Below are 27,651 nucleotides of genomic sequence, written 5' to 3' on the forward strand. Positions count from 1 at the left end.
ACCCTCTGCATTTACCAGTTGGCTCACCAATAGGATATTATTTCTGAACCAATATTCTAAAAACAGAGAGGTATTTTTATACAATATATCCCGATTATTCCATATATAATATCTGTGTGGAGAAAAATTGTGTTTATAAATTAAGGACCATGACAAGAAAACCTGCCGATGAAAAGCAGAAAGTTTCACTGGAACTTTGTCAATATTATAATTGCAAAACAACATGAAGTTAAGGCCACCAAAAGTAGAGAAGACATGATGAGGAATACAATTCCAGATAGAAGTGGGTCTTCTTAGGAATTGTTTTATCCAATTGATCTTGAAAGTATTTTTAAAGTAGTAAAATCCAGAAAATTCAGTCCACCATTCTCATAAGTGTTCATTACAACAGTTTTCCTAATGTAATGGGTACGGTTTCTCCAAAGAAAGTTGAAAAGCATCTGGTCTATCTCCTTGCTTATTTTACGGTCAAGATATAAAGATAGAGCACCATATGTTAGTCTAGAGATACCTTCAGCCTTGGTTATTAGGACTCTACCTTTTAAAGATAAGTCCCTCTGTAGCCATTGATTTAGTTTCTTCTGGGGTTTTTTAATAAGAGGGTTAAAATTTAGTAAGCCTCTAGACTTCTGATCCTTTGTAATGGTTATGCCTAAATATGTAAGTTCTTCTTTTACTGGAATACCATAATATGAAGGTGTCACACAATCTTTGACAGCCATGAGTTCACATTTCTTAATGTTAAGATATAGACCAGACGCTTTGGAAAAGGATTGTATCACATTGATCGATATGGGAATTTGGTTAGCATCTTTCAGAAAAAGTGTAGTATCGTCAGCCAGCTGGCTTATAATAATTTCTTTACCAGCTATGGAAATACCTTGTACAGGACTATTATTTAAAGAATTTGCAAGAAGTTGGGTGATTAATAAAAACAGGTACGGAGAGATAGGACAACCTTGCCTAATTCCTCTCTTTAACTCAAATCTAGGTGAGGTGCCATATTTCAATTTGATAGAGCTGTTACCATTTGCATAGAGAGTCTTAATAGCCTTACAGAAAAAATCCCCAAAGCCAAGTCTCTCAAGGGAGTGGAAGAGAAACTGATGCTCTACTGTGTCAAATGCTTTATAAAAATCTAAAAATAATATGAAGCTATCCTCAGTTAAGAAGCAGTGCTGCTTGGTTGGGTTGTGTATCGGAGGACGCATGACTTTCAACCTTCGTCTCTCCTGAGCCCGTATGGGAGGTGTATCGATGAGACAAGATAGTACCTACTAACAATTGGATACCACGAAAAAGGGGTAATTAAAATTAAAAAAAAAAAAAAAAAAATCTTCCCTATGGTTTTGTCTCTAAGTATTTTGTTTTTTTAACATAGGGCCTGCAGAAATAGTTTTAGAGCCACTCATCTTTGGTCAAGGTGGGAAAGGGGTGATTGAGAAGTGGGAGTGAGGCCTAGGCTACATTGAAACAACAAGAAATGATATGATGCCTACTGTTTTACCTCAACAACTTGGCCTACAGCTGCTGCCCATGGGTGGTGCATTCACTTCATGAAAATCATAATTGGGTTTCATACTACATTTCTACCTGATAAACATCAGGAGACCCTATTGATGTATCACTATTGTCATTAGTGATAGTAGGCTTAAGCTGCAATAGGCTGATATTATTACAGTTTTTTTTCAATCATTTCACACTGGGTGCACACTAGTTGAATCAATTTGTTTCCATATCATTTCAATACATTTACGTTGAAACAATGTGGAGTAGACGTTGAAATGACGTCTTTGCCCAGTGGGTTTGGTGCAATTTAGTATGTTGTACATTTCACAACTCTAAGCATGAAAATCTAAACAGATCATCAAAATGGCTCATTTCAAAACTCTAAGCACATTTTCAATTGAGTACAGCAAATAAATTCACTAAGTCATTGGTTCACTTGTCCACTGCACCAAATCACTACCAATGTGTATACATATTCACTAAGTATCTGCTTTTCAAAATGCAATATTCACTTTACATTTGATATGATTTTCTTGTCATTTGTTAACAATAAGATTAACTATAATTTAATCAAACTGCTCAAAACTGATAACTACTGAACCAAAATTATGTAGTGCTTAGTTAACGTATATAGTTTGATAACTGCTGAACACTGTACATTTCTATATTTTTACCTCAAATGTATCAATTTGACATCAATTTATGTTGGAAGGTAAACCAAACTTGGCTGTAAATAATACATAATCTCTCTCCGTCAGCCAGTGCTCTTCAAGAGTCACTGTAACACTCGCTGCAGCCGCCTACAGTCCAACTCATCAGGTTTAAGTGCAATAGTATTTGAAATCAGTCAATTCTCTGTTCTTACATATATACTGTAGATAGGCCTACTATAGTAGATGATGATTGGAAATAATGTCCTGTTCTTCAATTCATGAATTTCATTTTAATCTTCTATATTGTCTGAATTTTGAATTGACTGACTCTGCCCCAAGATAGAGACATTTTCCTGGCTTACCATTTCTGGTTGTAACTGTAATTTTGTTGCAGAAATCCAAAATCCCACAGAGGTTAAGTGGACAGTGGAGGATTTTAACAATGGTACCCGACTCCTCAATCTGACTTGGGGTGTAAGTTACAGAAAGTTACACAGCGTTGAAAATTACACAACATTCTAGAACCTGCTGATTATGATTAGGCTCAAATTGTGTTTTAAACAGCTGCATAACTTAATTTGTACCCGTGTCTTCCAGACACCACCTTATCCAGTCTCTGTGGGACAGGTGAATTACAACCTCTCTCTCCATATTTGGCCTTGCCAACTAAAGCAAACGAACCACACCAATATCACTACCACTGAGTTTAGTGTTTATGTGACTTACTCTGCTGTCAATGGTTACATTTTTGCCTTTAATAAGGTGGGAAAGTCATCGCAGACACATATCCTTGTCCCAGCAAAACATCTTACATATCCCAGGAAGTGTAAGTATGTGTGTGCGTTTGTGTGTTCGTTTGTGCTTTTGCTTCATTTATTTCTACACAATGATGTTCATTCCTTAAATCAACATTTTGTTATTTCATTTCCAATTAGCTTGGCCTGATGACAAACTCATCCCACGCAATTACACCCCTCGCCTTAAAAATTCCTGTCTGGAATGGTACAAGCTAACAGACGGAGAAACACAACCAGCCAAAGTGAATATATCAAAAATTATGAATGGAACATTGGAGGAAACACTCAAATCTATCAGACAAATTAAGGGGGAACTTCACGAAAAGTATATATTTCTTAAGAATAAGAAATGTCTGTGTTCGTCTTACTGTGATATACTGTATATCTTGGTCTCTCTCTTGAACTGAAGATAATGTCTGGTTTTGATTTTTAGAGATGGACGACTATGTACGTTACTTTTACCTCGTTCACAAACAAACTGATGGAAAGCCACAAACAACAGAAATGCATCTCATGTACATGTCATCTCTCTCCGTCAGCCAGTGCTCTTCAAGAGTCACTAAGGCTGTGTATACACAGGCAGCCAAATTCAGATTTTTTTTAACTAATTGGTCATTTGACCAATCAGCTCTATTCACATACGTTTTTTTAGCGCTGATCTGTTTGGTCAAAAGACGAATTAGTGAAATAAAGGTCAGAAATGTGCAACCATTTTGTAATTGTATTGTAGTGTACAATGCACTGCTGAAATACCTATCCCACTTACCTGAATTTCATTGATACACTGTAAGCAGAGAGACGGCGATACAGTATCAGTTGACAAGTCACGTAAAAAAAGTGATCTTGTACAATGTTGCATGGGGCTGAAATGGCATTCATCACATGCTACGTTTTTACAGTTGCCAACTGCTTTACAATACTCCAATGTCTGATGATTTGTCCTACGTATGTACTGTATAAGGATAATTAAAATGTAAGACTGACATTTTTCTCAACATGCTCACAACCTGCCATTGGATACAAATGATACAACATTGTGCATGTCAAGTTATAGTCCAAACTGTATGGAAAGATATATTTACTCTCTACTATTTATTATATTCAGCACTCCAAAAACAACAGTTTTGAAATGTGTATCTTGTATTTTTATATTGGATTAAATGGTAGTTAAAATGACTAAATTGTGAGTCTATCATTATCTGATGTATTGGTGACAAAACAAAATGTTGTCATGGTATTTCACAGAAAACTGATTTTGCATGATTGACTCAGCGGTGAAAAATGTGTGAACCCTCAATGAATGCACAATCAAAGGTTCTGAACATAATATAGTGGATATTACAACTGTTTAGAGTTTTGTACTTAGAGTTTACAAAATAAACCAGTTATGTGAAAGATGTCCCAAAGTGATTGAAATGACCGGTATTGTAATCTCAGCGCATCCTAGCGGTGAACAGCAGCAGCGCATGGGCTCAGCACAAACCCGACAAACTGAAGTCGTACACAGCGCACGACAGGACATTTTCATCTGGTGCAGAGGTCAACATCTTTCAGCACGGGGCACCATATGTTGTTCAATAGTTAGAGGTCGATAGGATTGATTGATGAGTTTATTTTGTCATGAACGGGGCAGTAATGCCTTTGACCCACTGCTACATTTACGAATAATCCCCTTTGCATACAGCACGGTGCTAGAAGATGGCGGAGTCAGATGGTGGGGATTTCGCCTCGAATCGTCCACAGAACAGGTGAGGATGACAATGTAGTAATCAATATGGGAAAACTGTATTTTGACCAAAGGGCAGCTAGGGATACGGAATGAATTAGATAAATATGAGGCATTCGCTTGGATCATCAGGACATTGAGGACACTGGTCATTTTTTTTGCATTAATATTCACATCGTTGCAGATTGATTAATTCACTGTACATTGTACAGTAGTCTACAATGGAAGGCTGTAAATGTTTCTAATGACAAGGTATCGAGTAAGAAGGAATGTTAGGAATATGTTTGTCAATCTCTCGTAACATTTACATTCATAGTTAAAGTTTAATCTAGCAGGTGCAACGGCGCAACACGGTGCATAGTCCCTTACTTTCGAGAACCAATACATTAACTGTCTCAAGGGTTCTCAGCACCCTTTAACGTTACCAATGGGACCCGGTGAACTACAATCCAGACGCTTTGTTATAACGTTTAGAAACGTCAAGATTCAGATTGCGAGACGGTTTTCGAAACATATCGAATTTACTCTTATGAAAAAGAGTGCTGTCTGAGTACAGTATAACACCAGTATTCTGCAAATACTTAATTCCAAAATAACACCGTTTTTTTTGGAAGCAGTAATTTTGCAGTGGAACCACAGTCTAATGCAGTTATTGCACTTCTACTGCAGTTTCAAAACTGCAATCTATTTTATAAAGGTATCTTTCATATCAGTGAGAAATAGTCTTTCAAATAAAAAAAGACACTTACTGTAGCAGGTCAGATCCATACTGCTGTGTGTCTCCAGCTGACTAACTACATTTCTACAACACTTCCTCTCCAGTTATGCTCACATGCTGACCAGACCGCTAATCACACGCATGTTGATTCTTGTCCATCCACACCACACACAATCAGGACACATGTCAAAACAAAGTCTGAACCAACTATATTAATTTGGGGACAGGTCGAAAAGCATTAAACATTTGGCAATTTAGCTAGCTAGTTTGCTGTTGCTAACTAATTTGTCCTGGGATATAAACATTGGGTTGTTATTTTACCTGAAATGCACAAGGTCCTCTACTCTGACAATTAATCCACAGATAAAAGGTTCAAACGAGTTTGTTTCTAGTAATCTCTCCTCCTTCAGGCCTCTTCTTTGGACTTTAAATGGCGGTTTGCAACCAACTATAAGGTGCATTACCACAACCGACTGGAGTGTGGACTTCAGTTAATCTTTCAATCACCCACGAGGGTATATGCTCCTAAAAACAATGAGATGGGAGAGGCGGGACTTGCAGTGAGTTCTATTTTAGCGCCTGGCTATTGTGTTCAGTGTGGGTGCAATGATTAAATAACATGTATGTGTACATTTATTTTGCAGCGCACGTGACGTGGGCGGTGTTTTCAGCATGTTACACACAGGTGTTCCAGCAGGCTAGATAGCTAATTAGCACAGGTTGTCGCCTCTGTCTTCCGTAAAACAAGCACTGTAACATGGAGATATGGCCGTGTGGGAACACTAACCCTATAAAGGTGTGTAGAAATGTAACCTTTTGTTTTTTGAAAATTAATTCTCACTGATATGAAAGACTGCTTATGTTTCCAAAACCGTAGCGCAAGCGATGCATGTTAACTTTCAGAACGAGCATCGGGGCTCTTAAAACTCCCCCAGCCAAAAGATACCTTCATGAATAGACGCTAATGGTAGCTGGCATCCATGAATGGGCTACATACTAGTCCCTATCTTGTCAGCATCAAATAAGCATTTTTATGGCTAGGCTTATTGAATTTAATCTGCTCCATTTTGATGATAATGTAGCCTATAGCTACATCTTAAAAATACATTGGAAACATCATGCAAATATATGTAAACAACTTTTCAGTGGTGGCTTTGATCCATGGAGAAGGTCATATCCTCACTCAAAATCTAGTGACATTAAAGTGGCCTGACAGTGGTGAACAATTAAAGATGTTCTTCCGTGTTTAAGGGATATCATCATTAACACAGGTTGTGCGCTCTGAATAGAAAATAAAGCTTTTTTCCCATGAAGCAGCTGAATAATTCAAGAGAAAAGAGTTGGGAGGAGGGTAATGATGCAGCTGCTGGGAAAAACGGATGGAAAAAGTGCAGGAGAGCAAGAGCTCATTATTGTCACTGATGCTACAACAACATCAGTAAACTCTGACAAGCATCCGAGAAGCTTAAAGGTAGACTCAGCGATATGGCATAGATGCAAAAAGTAAACAGCATAGTGGATCAATTTCTGCAACAACTAAGAGCGTTGAAGCGCGAGGCTCAATTTCTCCATTGTTTTGGTGACCTGGCTACCATGCTGTGGACAGCGTGAAGCGAACCAGTGCACATACGCAGATGCTTTGTGTGACTGTGTGAGAGCAAAGTCTTGTATCTTGCTCATCTCAATATCGGCGGTGCTGCTCGTGGCAATGTAATTTCGCTGAGTCTAACTTACATTTTTTCTAAAATATCCTATTCTGATACACTGACAGTGATGGGCCTTTTCTCTTGCAGTATGGCTAACAAGAATAGCTCCCTGCGTTGCACGTTCTCAGCCCCAAGCCATAGTGCCACTCTCCTACAGGGCTTGTCGGTCCTGCGAGCCCAGGGGCAGCTCCTGGATGTGGTGCTGGCCATCAATGAGGAGCGCTTCCAGGTTCACAAGGCAGTGCTGGCCTCCTGCAGTGACTACTTCAGGTGAGACTGACACTGTCTCTCCGACATGGCTTCTGCTCTTCATCTCCTTTCCTCTGCACTGATTTGAGACAACTGGACACTGGATGTATTTTTTTGACTGTAGAGATGAACTGACCTGGAAAGAGAGACCCAGGTAAAGTCAGATATACAAATCAAATCATCATACAGATGTAGAGGTGAAGGGAAGAGTGTTGAGAGACTGTGTTGGTAAATTAGTCTTTGGTGTGAAATAATTGATACATCAAAAGCTTAGTCAGATGAGGTATGGTAGAGAGAAAACTGAGTAATTGTTGAAGTATGTGGAACTGATAGGTAGGGATATAATAACATTACAGGTGTATAATGTGAATATGTAACTTGTTTCAGGAAACTAGGCGTATGCCGCGTGTCACTACTACACAGGAGCGCCATTTGAACATAAAAAAAATGCCTTCTTGAACATGTGAACTTTCATGTACCTTAATAACAAACTTGTATGCCATCTATAAATACGAATAAAATTAAGTTAGGAGCCTAGTTAGTTTAGCCACGGAAAAAGACAGCAACCTAATCGCTAGCCAAGATTGGTTGAGATGATGAGTGGCTGGACATGCCAAGAGAAGAGTTCTGATTGGTCTGCCATGTAGCGGGCTTCTGTCTATATCATGAGCTGGTCAGTATGTGTAGGTAATCCTTTCTAGCACAGCTTTTTTTTTTTTAAGATATCACGTAGTAGAGCTGCATAAGTGTTGCTCTCCACTTTCTGGAGGCCCGAGTTTTGAAATCAGTGGAATTAAGAGTATTATAGCTAAGGAGATGGAAAAAAAATCTGGCATTTGATTGCAAATATGCAGACAGAGTTCAAAAGAGAACACACAGAAGGCTGTCTCCGGATTACATCTTCAAACTAAGGGCAACTATGGCATCTGTGACAGAGAGGGAGAAGCGTCCATCCATGTATACGGGTAAGATAGGCTAGCTATATTTTCAGATATTACATGTTTCAAATTTTGTCAAAGTTGTTTTAATTTCAAGTTAGTGTTCTGTTAGCTAGCTAACGTTCGCTGGCTGGCTAGCTAGTGTTACATCTATGATCTGTGTAGTAATATTATTCTTATCTCAGCCATTTGCATTGCTAGTTATAGCCTAATGTTAGCTAGCTAACATTGAACCTGGTTGGTCAGCTACCTGCAGATTCATGCAGGGTAGTAACGTTATGAGTTGGGATTATGGTTCATTGTTTAGCTATGCAAGTAACCATTTCAATAGAGTGTTCATGATGTCACTGTGACAACTGTCAATAGACGTAGCTGGTAAATTCACTTTATCTACTCCGATTTCCGTGCACTCTCGTCTGAGTGTGCCACAGCGCATAATAACTGACACATTTACGAAAGCTCAACACCCGTTGAATATGGCCTGTGTCAGTAAACGTTAGCAAAAAAAAAGCGTAATTAAATTGTTGCCAGCAGCATAGTTGCAGTCACCAACGCTCTGGATAACATAAAAACAGCCAAACCAGCTCTGCTAGGGCGAGTAAATGGTCAGTGAGCTGTTCTCTCATTTGTGTCTGGAAGTAGCTAGCCAACGTTAGCCCATTAGCTTGGGTGCTTGAATGCTGTTGTTATGCCAGAACGCTCGGATCAACCATACTCCTCGGCCAGAGCGTCCAGTGTGCACCCTGAACGCTCCGAGAGCGAAACGCTCTGAATTTACGAAAGGACAATCTGACAATGCTCTGAGTTTACGAACGCCCAGAGCACACTCTGGTGCTCCAGATAAAATGCACGAACCCACTCGTAGTATAAACCAGCCTATAGTCTTGAAATCTTTGGTTGTTTAGTACATAGCCTCACATGTGGATAGTGTGTGAACGACGCTGAATGGGTGTAGACAAAGAAGAGCTCTCCATTAGGTACCAAAACATTTTCTCAAAAGTGAGGTTACAAGTTTATCAACTTCCAAAGCAGAATTACTTTCCCATTGTTCATTAACTATAGTGTATGATGTACAATTTTCTAGCTGTGAGTCTCTACTTTTATCCAATGTAAAAAAATATATTTAAAAAGCTATTAAAAATGTTGCTACGTAAGATCGAGCCGGTCGGTCACATATGTTTACATTTATAATCTGATGTTCTCATCCTGATGTTACATGGCAAGTAGAGAGGAGTTGTTGTTCATTGTCTAATTTACCTAGGATGAATATGTTGTTTTGAATGGGAGGAAATCAATAAAACAAGTTTAACATAATGACAGTTATTTAAATGACTTTCTCACTTGCCTTACAGAGCCATGTTCACTGGAGGCATGAGGGAGTCAAACCAGGAAACCATTGAGCTGAAGGGCTTGTCTGCCCGCGGCCTGAAACACATAATTGACTTTGCCTACAGCGCAGAGGTCACGCTTGACCTGGACTGCATTCAAGACGTACTGGGAGCAGCAGTCTTTCTACAGATGGTCCCAGTCGTTGACCTCTGCGAAGAATTCCTCAAGTCGGCTATGAGCGTAGAGACTTGCCTGAACATCGGCCAGATGGCCACCACCTTCAACCTGACCTCCCTCAAGGAGTCTGTGGACACCTTCACCTTCCGCCACTTCCTGCAGATTGCCGAGGAGGAAGACTTCCTGCACATCCCCATGGAGCGCCTGGTCTTCTTCCTACAGAGCAACAAGCTGAAGAACTGCAGCGAGATCGACCTGTTCCACGCTGCCATCCGCTGGCTGCAGCACGATGAGGCCCGCCGAGCCGGTGTAAACGAGGTCCTCTGCCACGTGCGATTCCCCCTCATGCCCTCCTCGGAGCTGGTGGACAGCGTGCAGACGGTGGACATCATGGTGGAGGACGTGTTGTGCAGGCAGTACCTCCTGGAGGCCTTCAACTACCAGATCCTCCCATTCCGTCAGCACAAGATGCAGTCCCCGCGGACCGTGATCCGCTCTGACGTGGTTTCGCTAATTACCTTTGGCGGGACACCCTACACTGACAATGATCGCACTGTGAGCAGTAAGGTGTTCTATCTCCCAGACATTGCAGCGCGTCAGTTCAAGGAACTAACGGAGATGGAGACAGGATCCAGCCACGCCTGTGTATCAGTGCTGGACAACTTTGTGTACGTAGTTGGCGGGCAGCACCTGCAATACCGCAGCGGTGAAGGGGCAGTGGACATCTGCTTCCGTTACGACCCACACCTGAGCAAATGGCTGCGTATCCAGCCAATGCAGGAGGGGCGTATTCAGTTCCACCTCAACGCTCTTCAAGGACAACTCTACGCCACTGGGGGGCGCAACCGATCTGGAAGTCTGTCGTCCGTAGAGTGCTACTGCCCTAAGAAAAACGAGTGGACCTACGTGGAACCACTAAAACGCAGAATCTGGGGCCATGCAGGAACTCCCTGTGGCGACAAGCTCTACATCTCAGGGGGTTACGGTGTCTCAGTGGATGATAAGAAAACCCTGCACTGTTACGACCCCACGTCTGACCAATGGGATTTCAAATCGCCTATGAACGAGCCCAGAGTGCTTCATGCTATGATCAGTGCCAAAGACCGTGTTTACTGCCTTGGCGGTCGCATGGACCATGTGGATCGCTGCTTTGACGTCCTGGCAGTTGAGTATTATATTCCAGAGAATGACCAGTGGACCACTGTTAGCCCCATGCGAACAGGGCAATCTGAGGCAGGCTGCTGCTTGTTGGATAAAAAGATCTATATCGTTGGAGGGTACAATTGGCATCTAAATAATGTCACAAGCATTGTGCAAGTGTACAACACAGAGACTGATGAATGGGAGAGGGATTTGCACTTTCCTGAGTCTTTTGCAGGAATTGCGTGTACGCCGATCATACTTCCACAAACCACCACGCAACGGTAATCCTTCGGCCCAAAGAGACTGACAATTTGATTCCATGCATTCTTACTGTTGAGCTGTCCAATTAATACAAACATGGCACATTACATAAACTATTGAAATATTAGTGGTAATTTTGATGTAATGTGGGTGGGTGGGTGTGTTTGAGGGAATAAGTGGAAATAGGAATACTATTTTGCTATAATATACAGTGTATTACTTCATTTTCCATCCTATGGTTGAGGTCCATGTGCTGCATTGTAATGAGCAGTTTTAATGGAAAATAAGTGTTAGCTTTCCGGGACAAACTCGCTTTTAGGGTATTTTAAGCAACACTTAAAACACTACCCACAGTCAACCTATTAACTGATTTGCAGGATAGTTTTTTAAATTTGTGCCATGCATCAAGGAAGCATGTTTTGATTATTTAATTGAGTATATTCATTCAAATAATAAAAGAAAATGTAAAAAAAACTTTTTTGCAACATATTGGATGACATATTTGACTGTTTAGGACCATTTGAGAACTAGTGATTGACTTAAGAAGACTCTCCTAATGTTTTATGTTTATTTCAGAACATCTGTTTTTGCTGTGTATGGTGATGTGCTCATTAGGCTGTTCAATTGACTGGAGACGTTTACACACAGTCATCATAATGAAATGTGTATTCCAAACTGACAAGCTAATATGTCTCTTATGGCACCGTAATCATTTTTTTCAACTCCTTTGTGTAAGTGTGTGAGAACATCTGTGTTTAGTGCTCCTTTGGTAGGTATTAGGTAGGCTTCCTGAATATTCTGAAGTCTCTTATACTGTGTATAATCAATATACTGTAGATCAGAATGAAGTGCTTTTGTCTTGTCCATCTGTTGCAGTGTTTAGTTGTGGGGGAAACTGGTCAAGTGGTCAGATATATTTTGGTGCCACGTTCTTTCTCCAAGCTCCTACATAAAAGGACAGCATCAGTGTGAGCACTATGGTAATGAATTTTACCTAGACAAGCATACAGCTTTCACTTATCCAGTCCTGACAGAACTGTGAATCTCAAAGAGCTGGTCGCAAGGGGCTGAACTTCACGTAAGGGTCAAAGTAAAGGCATAGATGGAAAGAACAGCACAGCACACAAGCAGTGATATGTGATTATTTTCCCTAGTGTATTTCTTATTTTAATACAGTGCAGATGGTAGCATTTTTGTTTTATGAGGAGTAGCCTATTTGTGAGGATTTCAGTATTGTATGCAAAACTGATGTGGCTTTTACTGATTTTAGACTGTTGGTAATGCTGAGACGAGCTGAATTTTATTTGGAAGCACAACATGGCACTCGTTGAAAAATGTTTGGTTCTGAAAATGTCACCTGTTTGCCTTAGGAACAGGGTTTTTGTGATGTTTTGTCTGTCCAACTCAGAAGCACATAGTTATCTATTAAGTGCATTATAAGTGGAATTCACTGTAATCCAATGAGAATGTAGACTTTTCTGTATCCAAATGTATAACTTTTAATTAAAGGTGTTACGTGAACTGAAAAAGGTATTCAAGTGTTCTCTCAATGGTGGAATGAATCATTTTACAAAGACCTACAAAATGTTAATAGTTTGGCAGATTAATGTAAATTGAAGACCAGTTAATCCTTATTCTCAATCGTAGTTAAGGTTTTATTTTCTATCAGTGAAACTGAAATACAAGGCCACACAATGTTTCATCTTATGAGTTTTTATACAGTACTGTAATACAGATGTGAAATGAAGATTGTGCAAATATTTTGTGATTGGTAATCGGTATAATTGTAATTTCTGTAAGTTTTACAGAACATTCATTTGACTAAGGTATAGAGAGAACCCCTTGCTCCAGAGCTTCATGTTTTAAAAGTATGTCAGACGATTTACAGGAGACGAAGATTAATAATTCATGGATGGATTATATGGAGGTGCTACTTGACGAAACACTGCATTTATACATACATACACTGCAAAATACTGTGCAACTCCATTGTTAAATGTCACAAAGGTCATGACCGAAAGACATGAATCCCAATATTGACTTTCCTGTCAATTATAGGTGTACTGTATCTGGGTAACTGATACATTTGGTATATTTCAGTTCAGCTCTGTACATCATGACCTTGATACAGTTCCAAGGATGTGATCTATCCACTACAGGTATTTAAACTTTGGTAGAGCAATATCTTGCTTTTTACAACAAAAAATATACAGTGCCAGTCGAAATTTGACACATCTACACATTCCAGGGTTTTTATTTGTACTCTTTTCTACATTGTAGAATAATAGTGAAAACATCAAAACTATGAAATAACCCATGTAATCATGTAACCAAGAATGTGTTGAACAAATCAAAATATATTTTCTATTTGAGATTCTTCAAAGTAGCCACCCTTTGCCTTGACAGCTTTGCATTCTCTCAACCAGCTTCAAGAGGTAGTCACCTGGAATGCATTTCAATGAACAGATGTGCCTTGATAATTTGTGGAATTTCTTTCTTCATGCATTTGTGACAATGTAGGGGTGGTATACAGAATATAGCCCTATTTGATAAAATACCAGGTCCATATTATGACAAGAACAGATCAAATAAGCAAAGAGAAATGACAGTCCATTATTACTTTAAAACATGAAGGTCAGTCAATCCGGAAAATGTCAAGAACTTTGAATGTCTAAGTATACTGTGCTGCTCCAGACAGGTAGGTTATCCTCTGGTGATACAGTGCCTTGTTCAGTACCCAGGTCATTGTGGTGTTCAGATGTTAAGTTTATTTTAATTAAACTTAACTTCAAGAAATAGATTGTTTTCCTTTTATCAACCTTTCCTATGAAAAATCGGATGTCACAGTTTTTGCTCGGTACTGAAATGCTCTATCTTAAACTTGACTGATGTCGTGCTGACATGTACATCGTTTTTGAGTGAACTATCCCTTTAAACAAATGTCATTGACATTTTAGAGCACGTAATACAAATCAAATATGCCTACACAAGTTCATTCCTGATTTAATTATGTGACAATGCTCATTTGTATTCCACGAAATGCAATAGAAACATGTACGCGCGTAATGACGACAAAACCATCGTATCCAAGCGTTGTGCGTAAGGTCCCATTGAGAAGAAGAGCAGAAGATGGCGAGTTCAAACAATCCACGTAAATTTAGCGAGAAAATCGCTTTACATAATCAGAAACAGGCCGAAGAGACTGCAGCTTTCGAAGAGGTGATGAAAGACCTAAACATTACTAGAGCTGCACGGGTAAGTGCCTTGTTTTGTTTATTAATTCTGCTGCTAGGCTAGTTAGCTACTGCTGTACTGTCAGTAACCTAAGGTTAGCTAGCTAACGTTAACTGCAGCACGTTTTTATTACAAGTTGTTTTTAGCCAGCTGGTAGTGGCAAACATAAGTGGTCGATTGACTGCCCTCGCAATTAAAGCTAAATATTTGTATTCTGATAACCATCATTGATTGGGGCGTTACTTTGCCAGCATTTATAATTTGTTAACCGCAACCATCCCGTGAGCTGTCTTTGATGTTTGCTATGGTAGGCACCCAGGCAAGCTCAGGTAAAACTAGCTAGGTTATTGCTAGCAAGCACCTGGTCCTATTCATATTCCCATACATCAAAAGATTCCGTGTAGTAAGTTAGAGATTTAACCGCTTGAAATTGCAATGAAGACTGAACATGTTTACCAGTTCGACTCAAACTGGTGCGTTTGACACTGACTAACGTTTTAATTGTTTACCTGTAAACTAAAGCGTCACTTGCTATGCATACAACGTTAACGCTAATGTTGACAAGCCATTTTGACAGAATTCACAATTCAGTTTTGCACGCCATGCAATGGGTTTGCATATTTACAAAGTACCAAACCATCTTTGACAGCACCAAGAATCCCGCAGCATTTACGTGTATATGCATGCTGAGGTTTGACAGATTTGAAACATCGAAGCCTTGAAGGCAGAGATGGAGAACATGGGATTTACTTCCTTGTCTTGAAGATGTTCATTATGTGTAATGCAAAGTTTGTTACTGTCAACAATCAGTCTGGTTTGTATCAAAAGTTCATGTTAGCCTGTTTATTCATCCCCATCAAATCAGGCCTTTGTTTAATCCATCCTTCATGCAATTCATTATTAAAGCAATTGGTGAACTAAATCAAAGTAATTATTGAAAGGAGTATGGTGGTGAACCTACCAGTTGTGAATATAATAAAGGAATGGTTTAGGAGAACAGGATAGATTTATGTTGTGGTTTTAAAATATGCCTATTTAATTTAAAAACAAATAAAATAAACAATGTTTGACAAATCTAGCGACATCATCTTTCCTTATGAGATTGACACAGCTTCCAGCTATTAAGCCTAGGCCTACTGACTTTGTCCACTTGACTTGGGACATAGTACTGACCTTGCACAAACTTGATACCGAATTGATTAAGATATAAACAATTTGCGGCTCATGTTAGCCTATTGCCCACCAAGTGCCTTTGGAGAGTTCCTCAATGAGATTGACACCTTGATAACCTTTCCCACTCAGCCCCTATCCAGATGGTTATTCGCAGCTGCAGTCTTCACGTGTGCTCTCTCTCCCACTACTCTTTCCCCTTCTAAATCCTGCTCCCTCCTATCTCCTGACTTTTTGCCTCTTCCACCCTACTACCATCCCTTTCTGCATCCTTTGACTCTCACTGTCCCCTTTCCTCACAGCTGACCTTCCCCTCCCGCTCTGTGGCTGAGTGACTCATTGCGTGCTAACAGGGCTTCGGGTAGCTGAGCGGAAATGGAGGAAAACAAAACTTCCGGAGGACCTAACATCCTTCCACTCCCTGCTCTCGATCTTATCTTCCTCTTTATCCACTGCTAAAGCTGCTTTTTATCACTACATTTCAAGCTTCTGCCTCCAATCCTGTGAAATTATTCGCCACTTTCTACCTCCTTTAATCCTCCTCCCTCTCTGCGATTACTTTGTCAACACCTTTGAAAAAAAGGTGATGACATCCGCTCCTCTCACTAGTGATGTCGGGCCACCCCACAACCTGCCCACTTGACTCCCTTCTCCAGACCAACTCTGGAGACCTTCTCCCATTCCTCACTTCTCTCATCAGCTGACCACTGACTGCATCCCCTAAGACTTCAAGATGGCTAGAGTCGCTCCCCTCCTCAAGAAACCAACACTCGACCCCTCTGTGAAACTATAGACCAGTATCCCTAAGTTATTTTCTTTCCAAAATACTTGTGTATGCTGTCTATGACCTCTCGTTCTCTCTCTCTCGTTATCTCGCTCAGAACGATCTACTTGACCCTAACCAGTCAGGCTTCAAGGCGGCTCACTCAACTGAGACTGCTCTCCTCTGTGTCACAGAGGCTCTCCGTTCTGCCAAAGCTGACTTATCTGTTCTCATTCTCCTAGATATATCCACTGCCTTGGACACACTGAACCATCAGATCCTCCACTCCTCCCTCTCACGGTTGGGCGTCTTGGGCTCTGCACACTCCTGGATTGCATCCTACCTGGCAGGTCGCTCATACAAGGTAGTGTGGAGAGGATCTGTGTCTGCACCACATGTTTTCATTACTGGTGTCCCCCAGGGCTCGGTTCTAGGTCCTGCTCTTTTCGCTTTACACCAAGTCACTCGGCTCTGTGATATCCTCACATGGTCTCTCCTATCATTGCTATGCAGAAGACACTCAACTATTCTTCTTCCTCTGAGGGGATGTCAGCCAACCACCTCAAGCTCAACCTCAACAAAACAGAGCTGGTCTTCCTCCCTGGAAAGGTCTGTCCGCTCCAAGACCTCTATCACGGGTTGACAACTCCACGGTGACCCTCTCCCAGAGTGCAAAGAACCTTGGTGTAACCCTAGACAACAACCTGCCATTCTCTGCAAACATCAAAGCAGTGACTTGCTCCTGCGGTTTCATGCTCTACAACATCAGTAAAGTATGACCTTACCTCACACGGCGCAGTTCCTAATCCAGACACATTTAATCTCCTGTCTAGACTACTGCAACTCTTTGTTGGCTGGGCTCCCTGCTTGTCATCAAATCCCTGCAATTTATCCAGAATGCCACAGCCCCCCTGGTGTTCAACCTTCCCATGTCTCCCCGCTCGTCCGCACACTCCACTGGCTTCCCGTCGAAGTTCAAAGCATCTTCAAGACCCTGGTGCTTGCCTACGGAGCAGCACTCTGTTCCGCCACCTCTGGTCTCTTGGCCCCCTCTTGACCCCAATGGTGGAACAAGCTTCCCCCAAAAGTTAGGACAGTGGAGTCCTGCCCATATTTCGACATCTGAAACCCTACCTCTTTTTGAAGAGTATCTTCAAAAGGAGCATGCTAGCAGTTACCAAATACTTCCAGTATTGGTCTTACATCAGTTAGATATTGAGCTTAAAACTGCACACAGAGATATATACAAATGGTATCCCAGAGTTCATCTGACTCTGAGGATGTAGATAAAGTGATTCATTGCCAAAATCCTGAAGTTTCCCTTTAAATTAAGACACTGCAGCACCGGCGCGAGGGATAAGAAATGAGTTGTACTCAATTGTCCCATTATCCCAAATGTTATACCGAGAAGATTTAATGACTGCTAGTTTTTCCGAAAACTGACCTTTTCGTCCTCATGCTAGGTAGCAGATGCCACCGCAGCCAATTTGGAATTCATCCCTGGATTGAGGTATGTATTCTGAGCCAAATCTTGCGCTGGTTCCGCGGTGTCTTAATTTAAGCAAACGGTCTGTCTGACCCTCTAGTGCAGCTTTAAGCAAGAATAAGGTGTTGGATCTGCTGGCTAACCTATGTCTTATCTCATTTGTCCTTTAAAAAAAATGTTTTAGATGTGGTCCATTCTATCTTTAGCACTGTAACTTGTATATCAACTGTTTTGGAATGTGATTTTTTTTTCATATAGGCCTATCAGTTTAATCATTCATTCATGCTATCATGCAATTTTACTTTGCACAGTTGCAGTTACAGAAGACCCAGTATTTGCAACTAGGGCAGAATCGTGGACAGTACTATGGAGGCTCACTGCCCAATGTCAATCAGATTGGAAATAGCAACATTGACCTGCCTTTTCAGGTGAGCTCTCAGCTTCTCTATCAGTTGGTTTAAAAAAAATAAAAACATTTTTGTTCAATGATGCAAATCAGTCTCACCTGAGGGAAATGTAGTCTTTGATTGCTTCCATGATGGGCTGTTTTACCCTCGCGTTACCTTGAATTGGATTCCTGTTAACATTACAAGACACTTTAGTATTTTACCATTTTGAAGACTTGTTCAGGGGTATCGATACACTGAATTTTCTGGGACCAACCATCTCAGAAGGAAGCTAACATTGAGAATCAGACACCCTCTCGCCATCTTGAATTAATGAAGCAGTTTTTATCTCCATATCAAATTATTTCTGGGTAACAATTTAAGTACCTTACTCTGATTGTTTTAAATGACTGTCTGGGAGTGGTCTGAGTGTGTGTGGGGGGGAGGAGAAGAGAGGTTTGGAACTCTCTTATTGGTCTATTAACAAATTAACAAATTTACCACCTGGTGATGTCACCAGGCAGGCCAAAACTCCATCCTACCAAAACAGGCAGAGATTGCAGGTGTTCTTTTTAAAAGGGCATTATCATAATTTTCCCTTTTTTTTTTCCCCCCTTTTCTTTTTCAACATCATAGTGTAGAAATGTACTGGAAAAATATATATAAACGCAACATGTAAAGTGAGCCGAAATAAAAGATCCCAGAAATGTTCCATAGCACAAAAAGCTTTTTGCACAAATTTGTTTACATCACTGTTAGTGAGCCAAGACAATGCATCCACCTGATGGGTGTGGAATTTCAAGAAGCTGATTAAACAGCATGATCATTACGCGGGTGCACCTTGTGCTGGGGACAATTAAAGGCCACTCTAAAATGTGCAGTTTTGTCACACAATGCCACAGATGTCTCAAGTTTTGAGGGATATCCAGCAACTTTGCACAGCCATTGAAGAGGAGTGGGACAACATTCCACAGGTCACAATCAACAGCCTGATCAACTGTATGTGAAGGAGATGTTGCGCTGCAGGAGGCAAATGGTCACACCAGATACTGACCGGTTGTCTGATCAGCGCCCTTTAAAAAAAATAATAAGAATTGGTTTCTGTGACCAACAGATGCATATGTATTCCCATTCATGTGAGATCCATATATTAAGGACTAATTAATTTAAATGGACTGATTTCCTTGTATGATCTGTAACTCTTTTGAAATGGTTGCGTTTTTATAGTGTATTTTTATTTAACGGGAAAATCACGTTTTAGACTGCACTGGCCTTTAAAAAGACACAAGTAGCCTATGTCATTGCTTTCTATATCATGGCATTCCATTTTTGAAATATGTTTGTTAACTTGAGAATGTGTTTGAGGGCCCATAGCGTGACCCATTTTTAAATGAATACATTTGCACCATATTATACAAAGACATTTGAAATTGTATTATTTTTTTGTATGTATGTTTCAAAAGACAAATGTTTCTCATATGGTTGATTTTTGCATTTCCTGTCCAGAATTCCACCTTGGACAGCAGTCGGTCGACCAGGCACCACGGACTGGTAGACCGCGTTTACCGCGATCGGAACCGAATCACCTCTCCGAACCGCCGGCCCCTCTCTGTGGACAAACATGGCCGCCAGATATCCTTCTTCGGCACTCAGCCAAAGATGATCTATTATATTGACAAGATAGTTGTGACTGCACTAACAATGGAAATGCATGTCCTCAAAGATGTAAAGCGATATCAGGTGGGACCATTCTAGCCAATGAAAGGGCAGATATGCACATGAACAACAGGCAGAACTCCAATATAAAGTTGTTGTTTTTTTCTTTTTCCAAAGTTGCCAAAATTCCACATCAGTTCATTCGTAACAACCTAACCATTACAAAACTCCTATTTGATCCAATAAGCCTTACTTAGCAAATTAGCAATTAGATTTTTTTTTGACCAAATTGACACTTTGAACTTTTTGGTGGAGTAAACCCTCTCGCTTCGCCTCTTCCTCTCTGACTCGGCTCAGGTGGGACCAAGTATTAAAAACAGCGTGTTGTCATTGTTAGAAAATTCTTAGGTAGACTTTGCACTTTAGTCAATGAATACTGACAGTTAACTTGACCATTCAAATATAGATTTACATAAGATTTATATTTCACAGCTATTTTTATATGTGTTTTTTGTGTCCTTAACTGAGATTCACATTGACAGCTGCCCCTATGGCTCAGTGTACCTCTCACCCCCACCGGATACCAGTTGGAGGAGGTAGGCCATTAACGACGACTTCATATTCAGAAAAACTAGGGTTGGGAGCAATTTCATCTACATTCAGGAAAAGCACAGGAAATGCAATGCCTATGTACAGTGGGCCAAAAAAGTTCTCTCACTTAAAAAGATGAGGCCTGTAATTTTCATCATAGGTACACTTCAACTATGACAGACAAAATGAGGGGGAAAAAATCTAGAAAATCACATTGTAGGATTAAAAAAATATGCAAATTATGGTGGAAAATAAGTATTTATCACCTACAAACAAGCAAGATTTCTGGCTCTCACAGACCTGTAACTTCTTCTTTAAGAGGCTCCTCTGTCCTCCACTCGTTACCTGTATTAATGGCACCTGTTTGAACTTGTTATCAGTATAAAAGACACCTGTCCACAACCTCAAACAGTCACACTCCAAACTCCACTATGGCCAAGACCAAAGAGCTGTCAAAGGACACCAGAAATAAAATTGTAGACCTGCACCAGGCTGGGAAGACTGAATCTGCAATAGGTAAGCAGCTTGGTTTGAAGAAATCAACTGTGGGAGCAATTATTAGGAAATGGAAAACATACAAGACCACTGATAATCTCCCTCGATCTCACCCCGTGGGGTCAAAATGATCACAAAAACGGTGAGCAAAAATCCCAGAACCACACGGGGGGACCTAGTGAATGACCTGCAGAGAGCTGGGACAAAAGCAACAAAGCCTACCATCAGTAACACACTACACCGCCAGGGACTCAAATCCTGCAGTGCCAGACGTGTCCCCCTGCTTAAGCCAGTACATGTCCAGGCCCATCTGTAGTTTGCTAGAGAGCATTTGGATGATCCAGAAGAAGATTGGGAGAATGTCATATGGTCAGATGAAACCAAAATATAACTTTTTGGTAAAAACTCAACTCGTCGTGTTAGGAGGACAAAGAATGCTGAGTTGCATCCAAAGAACACCATACCTACTGTGAAGCATGGGGGTGGAAACATCATGTTTTGGGGCTGTTTTTCTGCAAAGGGACCAGGACGACTGATCCGTGTAAAGGAAAGAATGAATGGGGCCATGTATCGTGAGATTTTGAGTGAACCTCCTTCCATCAGCAAGGGCATTGAAGATGAAACGTGGCTGGGTCTTTCAGCATGACAATGATCCCAAACACACCGCCCGGGAAACTAAGGAGTGGCTTCGTAAGAAGCATTTCAAGGTCCTGGAGTGGCCTAGCCAGTCTCCAGATCTCAACCCCATAGAAAATCTTTGGAGGGAGTTGAAAGTCTGTGTTGCCCAGCAACAGCCCCAAAACATCAGTGCTCTAGAGGAGATCTGCATGGAGGAATGGGCCAAAATACCAGCAACAGTGTGTGAAAACCTTGTGAAGACTTACAGAAAATGTTTGACTTCTGTCATTGCCAACAAAGGGTATATAACAAAGTATTGAGAAACTTTTTTGTTTTTGACCAAATACTTATTTTCCAACGTAATTTTCAAATAAATTAATTAAAAATCCTACAATGTGATTTTCATTTGACCCAGTCTGAAAATTAACATGGCACATATGTGGTTGGGGAATAGGGGCCACAGAGATTTTGTTGATCTTTCTCTTCATTCTAATGCCACAGGACGAACTCCGACTCAGCCCTACACCAGAGTGCCATGCACCCTGTGCCCCAGGGCTCATTTACAGGGGGTTCACAAGAGCTCCAGCCTAAACAAGGTAATGGAGGATCAAGGTTACATGGACACGGAACAGCTTCTATTTATTCAGGCCTGTACCACTTTATTTATGCATGAATCCACTAGTGATGCACCGAAATTACATTTTTGGCTGATACCGATATCCAATATTTTCCTTGACAAAAAAACGATACTGATATTTTAAATTTTAGTGGCCTTGTAAGCATTCTAGTACTTGTTAAAACACACACACATGGACACAGCAGTCAAAGGCACTGCATCTGTAGAAGAGGCGTCACTACAGTCTGGTTTGAATCCAGGCTGTATCACATCCTGCCGTGATTGGGAGTCTAAGGCACCGCACAATTGGCCCAGCGTCGTCCGGGGTAGACCGTCATTGTAAATAAGAGTTTATTATTAACTGATTTGCGTAGTTAAATAAAAGGTTACACACACCACACTGACCAAAAAGTTATTTTGTTGCCATTTACATATGTCCCTATTACCAGTAAAACATAATCAAAACCTATTTCTTTCACTTACTTGCTGTGCTGTTTCATTGTATATTTGTTCAGTAGTTTCATTCTCAACCAGGATTTCTATGGAACTCTGGGTCTTTGCATGTCAAATATACTATTTAACACTTTTATTCAAGGTGTCAAATAAGTTTGTTGACCGATCAGGACCTAAATACTGCATGCCACAATTTAACGCCTTTATTAATTTTACACATTGATTACACGATCACTCTATGTCATAACGATTCATCGATATTTATGCTATGATGCTGGTAAAAAAGACGTGTGTATATATATATATACAAATAGCTAGCTCATGGATGCAAACAATGTTCTTCCCCAAAAACATTGTCTGTTTCAGTAGCTATATAGTTAGCTAGCTAACTACATCGCTAGGTGTCATCTAAAATAATCCTAATGCAGTTTATTTGATTTAATGGTAGTCGGACCTATGTGAAGCTAGCCACAATAGTGGACTTTGCGGTTAGCCTTCAAAATAAAAGTATGGCATAATTCTATTTGTATCACTGTCAATCGCATACTTTTATTTTGAAGGCTAACTTCAAAACCCACCATTGTGCCTAATCCTTATGGTCGAGCATCACTAGCCATATAGCTTTATCTGGCTGCTTATAACATTATTAGCTTTGAGCAACAGGGTTAAATAGCTGGCTAGTTATTTAATTTTCATTAACTGAAGTTCAGTTTCAATTGGCGAACAACAAGTGGCTACCTAGCTAATATTTACTCACAATGATTCCTAAATCATTGTTAAGAATAATTCATATGACTGTAGTTTCTACTGGTCATTGTTTTCAGGCTGGTTGTATTGGTGCTAGCTAGGTACCAAGCTAAAGCTAGCTACCCCAGAAGTTGCGGTCGAACAAATTATACTTTATTAACAGCGTGGTATTGTAAACACATCAATTTTTTTTGTACGACTTTGACAATGCTACTGTCTTTTTTTTGACACGGAAAGACCCAAACGGTGTTCCATTGCATGTGTGTATGTCGTGAAGCTAATAGCATTTACGCTATTACTGTGTGACTCCGGTAGAGCAACATCGAAAAAAAAGTGTTAACCGGTCGGCGAAAGCCAACATCACCCACGACAGAGAACAGTTGATTGTCAAGGACAGTGAATACCATTATCTTGGCTTTAATGGATTTCACCTTTGAGTTGTCTCGCTGAAATTGTCTTACTCTTACAAATGACTGCTTGACTTGTTGACTGCTCGATCCACACAGCAGACATTGTGGGCTAGTTTTAGGAATGCTGTGTTGTACGTATAGCGCAAAAATGTATGTGCCGTCATGTACCTTCATTATATAGGTATGCAGGTCAGCTTTGACATCGGTTTTACACATCGGGCATTAAACTAGACATCAACCGATATTGGCATTTGTAGATAATATCGGACAATTCCGATATACATTTGAAGTCGGAAGTTTACATACACTTAGGTTGGAGTCATTAACTCGTTTTTCAACCACTCCACAAGTTTCTTGTTAACGAACTATAGTTTTGGCAAGTCGGTTAGGACATCTACTTTGTGCATGACACAAGTAATTTTTCCAACAATTGTTTACAGAAAGATTATTTCACTTATAATTCACTATCACAATTCCCGTGGGTCAGAAGTTTACATACACTAAGTTGACTGTGCCTTTAAACAGCTTGGAAAATTCCAGAGAATGATGTCATGGCTTTAGAAGCTTCTGATAGGCTGATTGACATCATTTGAGTCAATTGGAGGTGTACCTGTGGATGTATTTCATGGCTTCCCTTCAAACTTAGTGCCTCTTTGCTTGACATCAAAAGAAAACAGTCAAGACCTCAGGGGGGGAAAAAATTATAGACCTCCACAAGTCCGGTTCACCCTTGGGAGCAATTTCCAAACGCCTGAAGGTACCATGTTCATCTGTACAAACAATAGTATGCAAGTATAAACACCATGGGACCACACAGCCATCATACCGCTCAGGAAGGAGACGCGTTCTGTCTCCTAGAGATTAATGTACTTTGGTGCAAAAAGTGAGCAGGACAACAGCAAAGGACCTTGTGAAGATGCTGGAGGAAACAGGTACAAAATACCTATATCCACAGTAAAGCGAGTCCTATATCGACATAACCGAAAAGGCCGCTCAGCAAGGAAGAAGACACTGCTCTAAAACCGGCCTAAAAAAGCCTGACTATGGTTTGCACATGGAGACAAAGATTGTACTTTTTGGAGCAATGTCCTCTGGTCTGATGAAAGAAATTTAACTGTTTGGCTATAATGACCATTATGTTTGGAGGAAAAGGGGGATGCTTGCAAGCTGAAGAACACCATCCCAACCGTGAAGCACGGGGGTGGCAGCATCATGTTGTGGGGGTGCTTTGCTGCAGGAGGGACTGGTGCACTTCACAAAATGGATGGCATCATGAGGATGGAAATTATGTGGATATATTGAAGCAACATCTCAAGACATCAGTCAAAGCTTGGTTGCAAATGGTTCTTCCTAATGGACAATGACCCCAAGCATACTTCCAAAGTTGTGGCAAAATGGCTTAAGGACAACAAAGTCAAGGTATTGGAGTGGCCATCACAAAGCCCGGACTTCAATCCTATAGAAAATGTGTGGGCAGAACTGAAAAAGCGTGCGCGAGCAAGGAGGCCTACAAACCTGACTCGGTTACCCCAGCTCTGTCAGGAGGAATGGGCCAAAATTCACTCAACTTATTGTGGGAAGCTACCCAAAACGTTTGACCCAAGTTAAACCATTTTAAAGGCAGTGCTACCAAATACACTCAATTAGTATGTAAACTTCTGACCCACTGGGAATGTGATGAAAGAAATACAAGCTGTAATTAATAATTCTCTACTTTTATTCTGACATTTCACATTCTTAAAATAGTGGTGATCCTAACTGACCTAAAATAGGATATTTTTTACTTGGATTAAATGTCAGGAATTGTGAAACGTTTAAATTTATTTGGCTACGGTTTATGTAAACTTCTGACTTCAACTGTATCGTGCATCCCTAGAATCCACATGTCCTCATAAAAGGGTAAGCCACAGTCTTCTCGATCATGTATTACATGAGTGGGTTGGGTTCCAATCAGGGATGGAAATTAATCCTAGTTATTTAAAAAATTTATATAAAGTATTCCCCCTCCCCAACCGGCTCGGGAGAGGCGAAGGTCGAGTCATGCGTCCTCCGAAACATGACCTGCCAAACCACGCTTAACACCTGCACGCTTAACCCGGAAGCCAGCTGCACCAATGTGTCGGAGGAAACACCGTTCAACTGACGACCAGAGTCAGCTTGCAGGCATCAGGCCCACCACAAGGAGTCACTAGAGCACGATGAGCCAAGTAATGCCCTAACCCGGACGACGCTGGGGCGGCAGGGTAGCCTAGTAGTTAGAGCGTTGGACTAGTAACCAGAAGGTTGCGAGTTCAAATCCCCAAGCTGACAAGGTACAAATCTGTCGTTCTGCCCCTGAACAGGCAGTTAACCCACTGTTCCTAGGCCGTCATTGAAAATAAGAATTTGTTAACTGACTTGCCTAGTTAAATAAAGGTAAAAAAATATATAATTGTGAACCACCCTATGGGACTCCTGGTAATGACACGCTGTGCCCAACTGCCTTAGACCGCTGCGCCCTGACTATTACTTTTTAGACCGGGCTATTAGAAAATGTGCCCATCTAGCACGCCAGCTGGTAACATGTTGTCTTCAAATATCGCATGGCATAGATTTCGGGCCCTGGCTAGAAAAATTCTTAACTTCCATCCCAGGTTCCACTAGCTAACAGGTTTTGTCCATGTTGGAGCAAATATTCTCTTTGTGTCACTATCACCTTGTGTACAACCAACCACTGCTTTCTGATGAGGGAAATGTTTGTAGTATTTTGATTTTGTAATTGATTTTACTCAAGAATGCATGGAAAACGGATCAACAATATTGTGGTGACACATTTATGTGGTGTTCTGAAAACGGGAAGCATCTAGCTACCTGCCATTGAGCTGTGCCTGATGTTTTAAGTGTCTAAAAACCATTAAGCAGCTTCATTTCACTACAGGAAAAGTACTACTTTGAAAATATTGCAATGTTGGTTGATTTGCCTTCAATTGTTGGTCATTACCTGATTTTTCACCATTCAGTGCTGCTGCTTACAGTTCCTGGGACTGAGGAGTCTGAATCACTCGCAGACAAGGATACACAGTGGGGTAACAAAAAGGTAGTGGAGCGAACATGAAGCCTAGTTGTTATATCAGTGCTTGCTCACAATTTTTTATTTTTTTATGCTGAGTGTGCTTTGCCTTTTAGAATGACTCAAGACCCAAGTCTTGTGAAGTCCCCGGGATCAAGTGAGTACTTACTGCACATCCTATCATTCATAAATCTAAATATGGTACACTGTAGAAAGGTGCTGTGAGAAAAATCACTGTCCAGGCCATGCTTAGAATTAATTATGTTCAAAGATTACTCTGTGAACAGAAAGTGTGTCTGTCTGAGAGGACCTATGACACCAGAACTGACATTTCCACACAAGGCATAGAAAAATGTCATAATTCATGAAAGCAAGCAAAAATCATTCAGAATGGATTACCTTTGCCATGTGCTGTTTTAGGTCATGTGTATCCCTGTTCTTTCTCCCCTCTAGTATATTTCCATCACCTGATCAGGAAGTGAACACGTCATTGATCCCGGCCACGCTCAACACAGGAGGCTCCCTGCCCGATCTGACCAACATCCAGTTCCCTCCACCACTGCCCACTCCGCTGGACCTGGGCAAAACGTTGGTGTTTCCTTCCCTTAGCACCTCCAACAACACGGGAAACCTGACAACCAACCTCACCCTCCTAGGCATCAGTGCTGCCAGCCACGGTAAGCCATTGATGGCAAAAATGAATGTGGCACATTTTGTGTGTGTAATATATATAAAATATACTATATATACTACTATATGCATTCAAAAGTT

At 40.8% G+C, this 27,651-nt stretch overlaps 2 protein-coding genes and 1 long non-coding RNA gene across 5 annotated transcripts in view; all 3 read left to right on the forward strand.

The window, feature by feature from the left end:
• Positions 1 to 120: 120 nt before the first annotated feature.
• Positions 121 to 3,479, forward strand: LOC115108868 (uncharacterized). The gene is made up of 3 exons (XR_003860410.2): positions 121 to 2,636; positions 2,760 to 2,988; positions 3,098 to 3,479. It is a non-coding gene; the product is annotated as an uncharacterized LOC115108868 (long non-coding RNA).
• Positions 3,480 to 4,407: 928 nt separating this feature from the next.
• On the forward strand, positions 4,408 to 12,729 carry LOC115109152 (kelch-like protein 26). Of its 2 annotated transcripts, XM_029633780.2 has the most exons (3): positions 4,408 to 4,707; positions 7,197 to 7,379; positions 9,649 to 12,729. In XM_029633780.2, the coding sequence occupies exons 1-3, from the start codon at positions 4,658 to 4,660 to the stop codon at positions 11,228 to 11,230; spliced, it is 1,815 nt and encodes a 604-aa protein (XP_029489640.1). In that variant the 5' UTR covers positions 4,408 to 4,657; the 3' UTR covers positions 11,231 to 12,729. The 2 variants fall into 2 exon arrangements, with proteins under 2 accessions (XP_029489640.1, XP_064865721.1); XM_065009649.1 differs by lacking the exons at positions 4,408 to 4,707; positions 7,197 to 7,379 and adding an exon at positions 7,391 to 8,323.
• Positions 12,730 to 14,299: 1,570 nt separating this feature from the next.
• LOC115109153 (CREB-regulated transcription coactivator 1-like) overlaps positions 14,300 to 27,651 on the forward strand; it is a 38,039-nt gene continuing 24,687 nt past the window's right edge. For both annotated transcript variants that reach the window (XM_029633783.2, XM_029633784.2), the window contains exons 1-8: positions 14,300 to 14,461; positions 18,171 to 18,287; positions 19,752 to 19,877; positions 20,436 to 20,497; positions 22,107 to 22,201; positions 26,831 to 26,907; positions 26,997 to 27,037; positions 27,334 to 27,557. In XM_029633783.2, coding sequence (XP_029489643.1) covers positions 14,336 to 14,461; positions 18,171 to 18,287; positions 19,752 to 19,877; positions 20,436 to 20,497; positions 22,107 to 22,201; positions 26,831 to 26,907; positions 26,997 to 27,037; positions 27,334 to 27,557 — 868 coding nt within the window. In that variant the 5' untranslated portion in view covers positions 14,300 to 14,335. The remainder of the gene's footprint in view (positions 14,462 to 18,170; positions 18,288 to 19,751; positions 19,878 to 20,435; positions 20,498 to 22,106; positions 22,202 to 26,830; positions 26,908 to 26,996; positions 27,038 to 27,333; positions 27,558 to 27,651) is intronic.

Source organism: Oncorhynchus nerka, linkage group LG25, assembly GCF_034236695.1.
Source record: "Oncorhynchus nerka isolate Pitt River linkage group LG25, Oner_Uvic_2.0, whole genome shotgun sequence".
NCBI lineage: Eukaryota > Metazoa > Chordata > Actinopteri > Salmoniformes > Salmonidae > Oncorhynchus > Oncorhynchus nerka.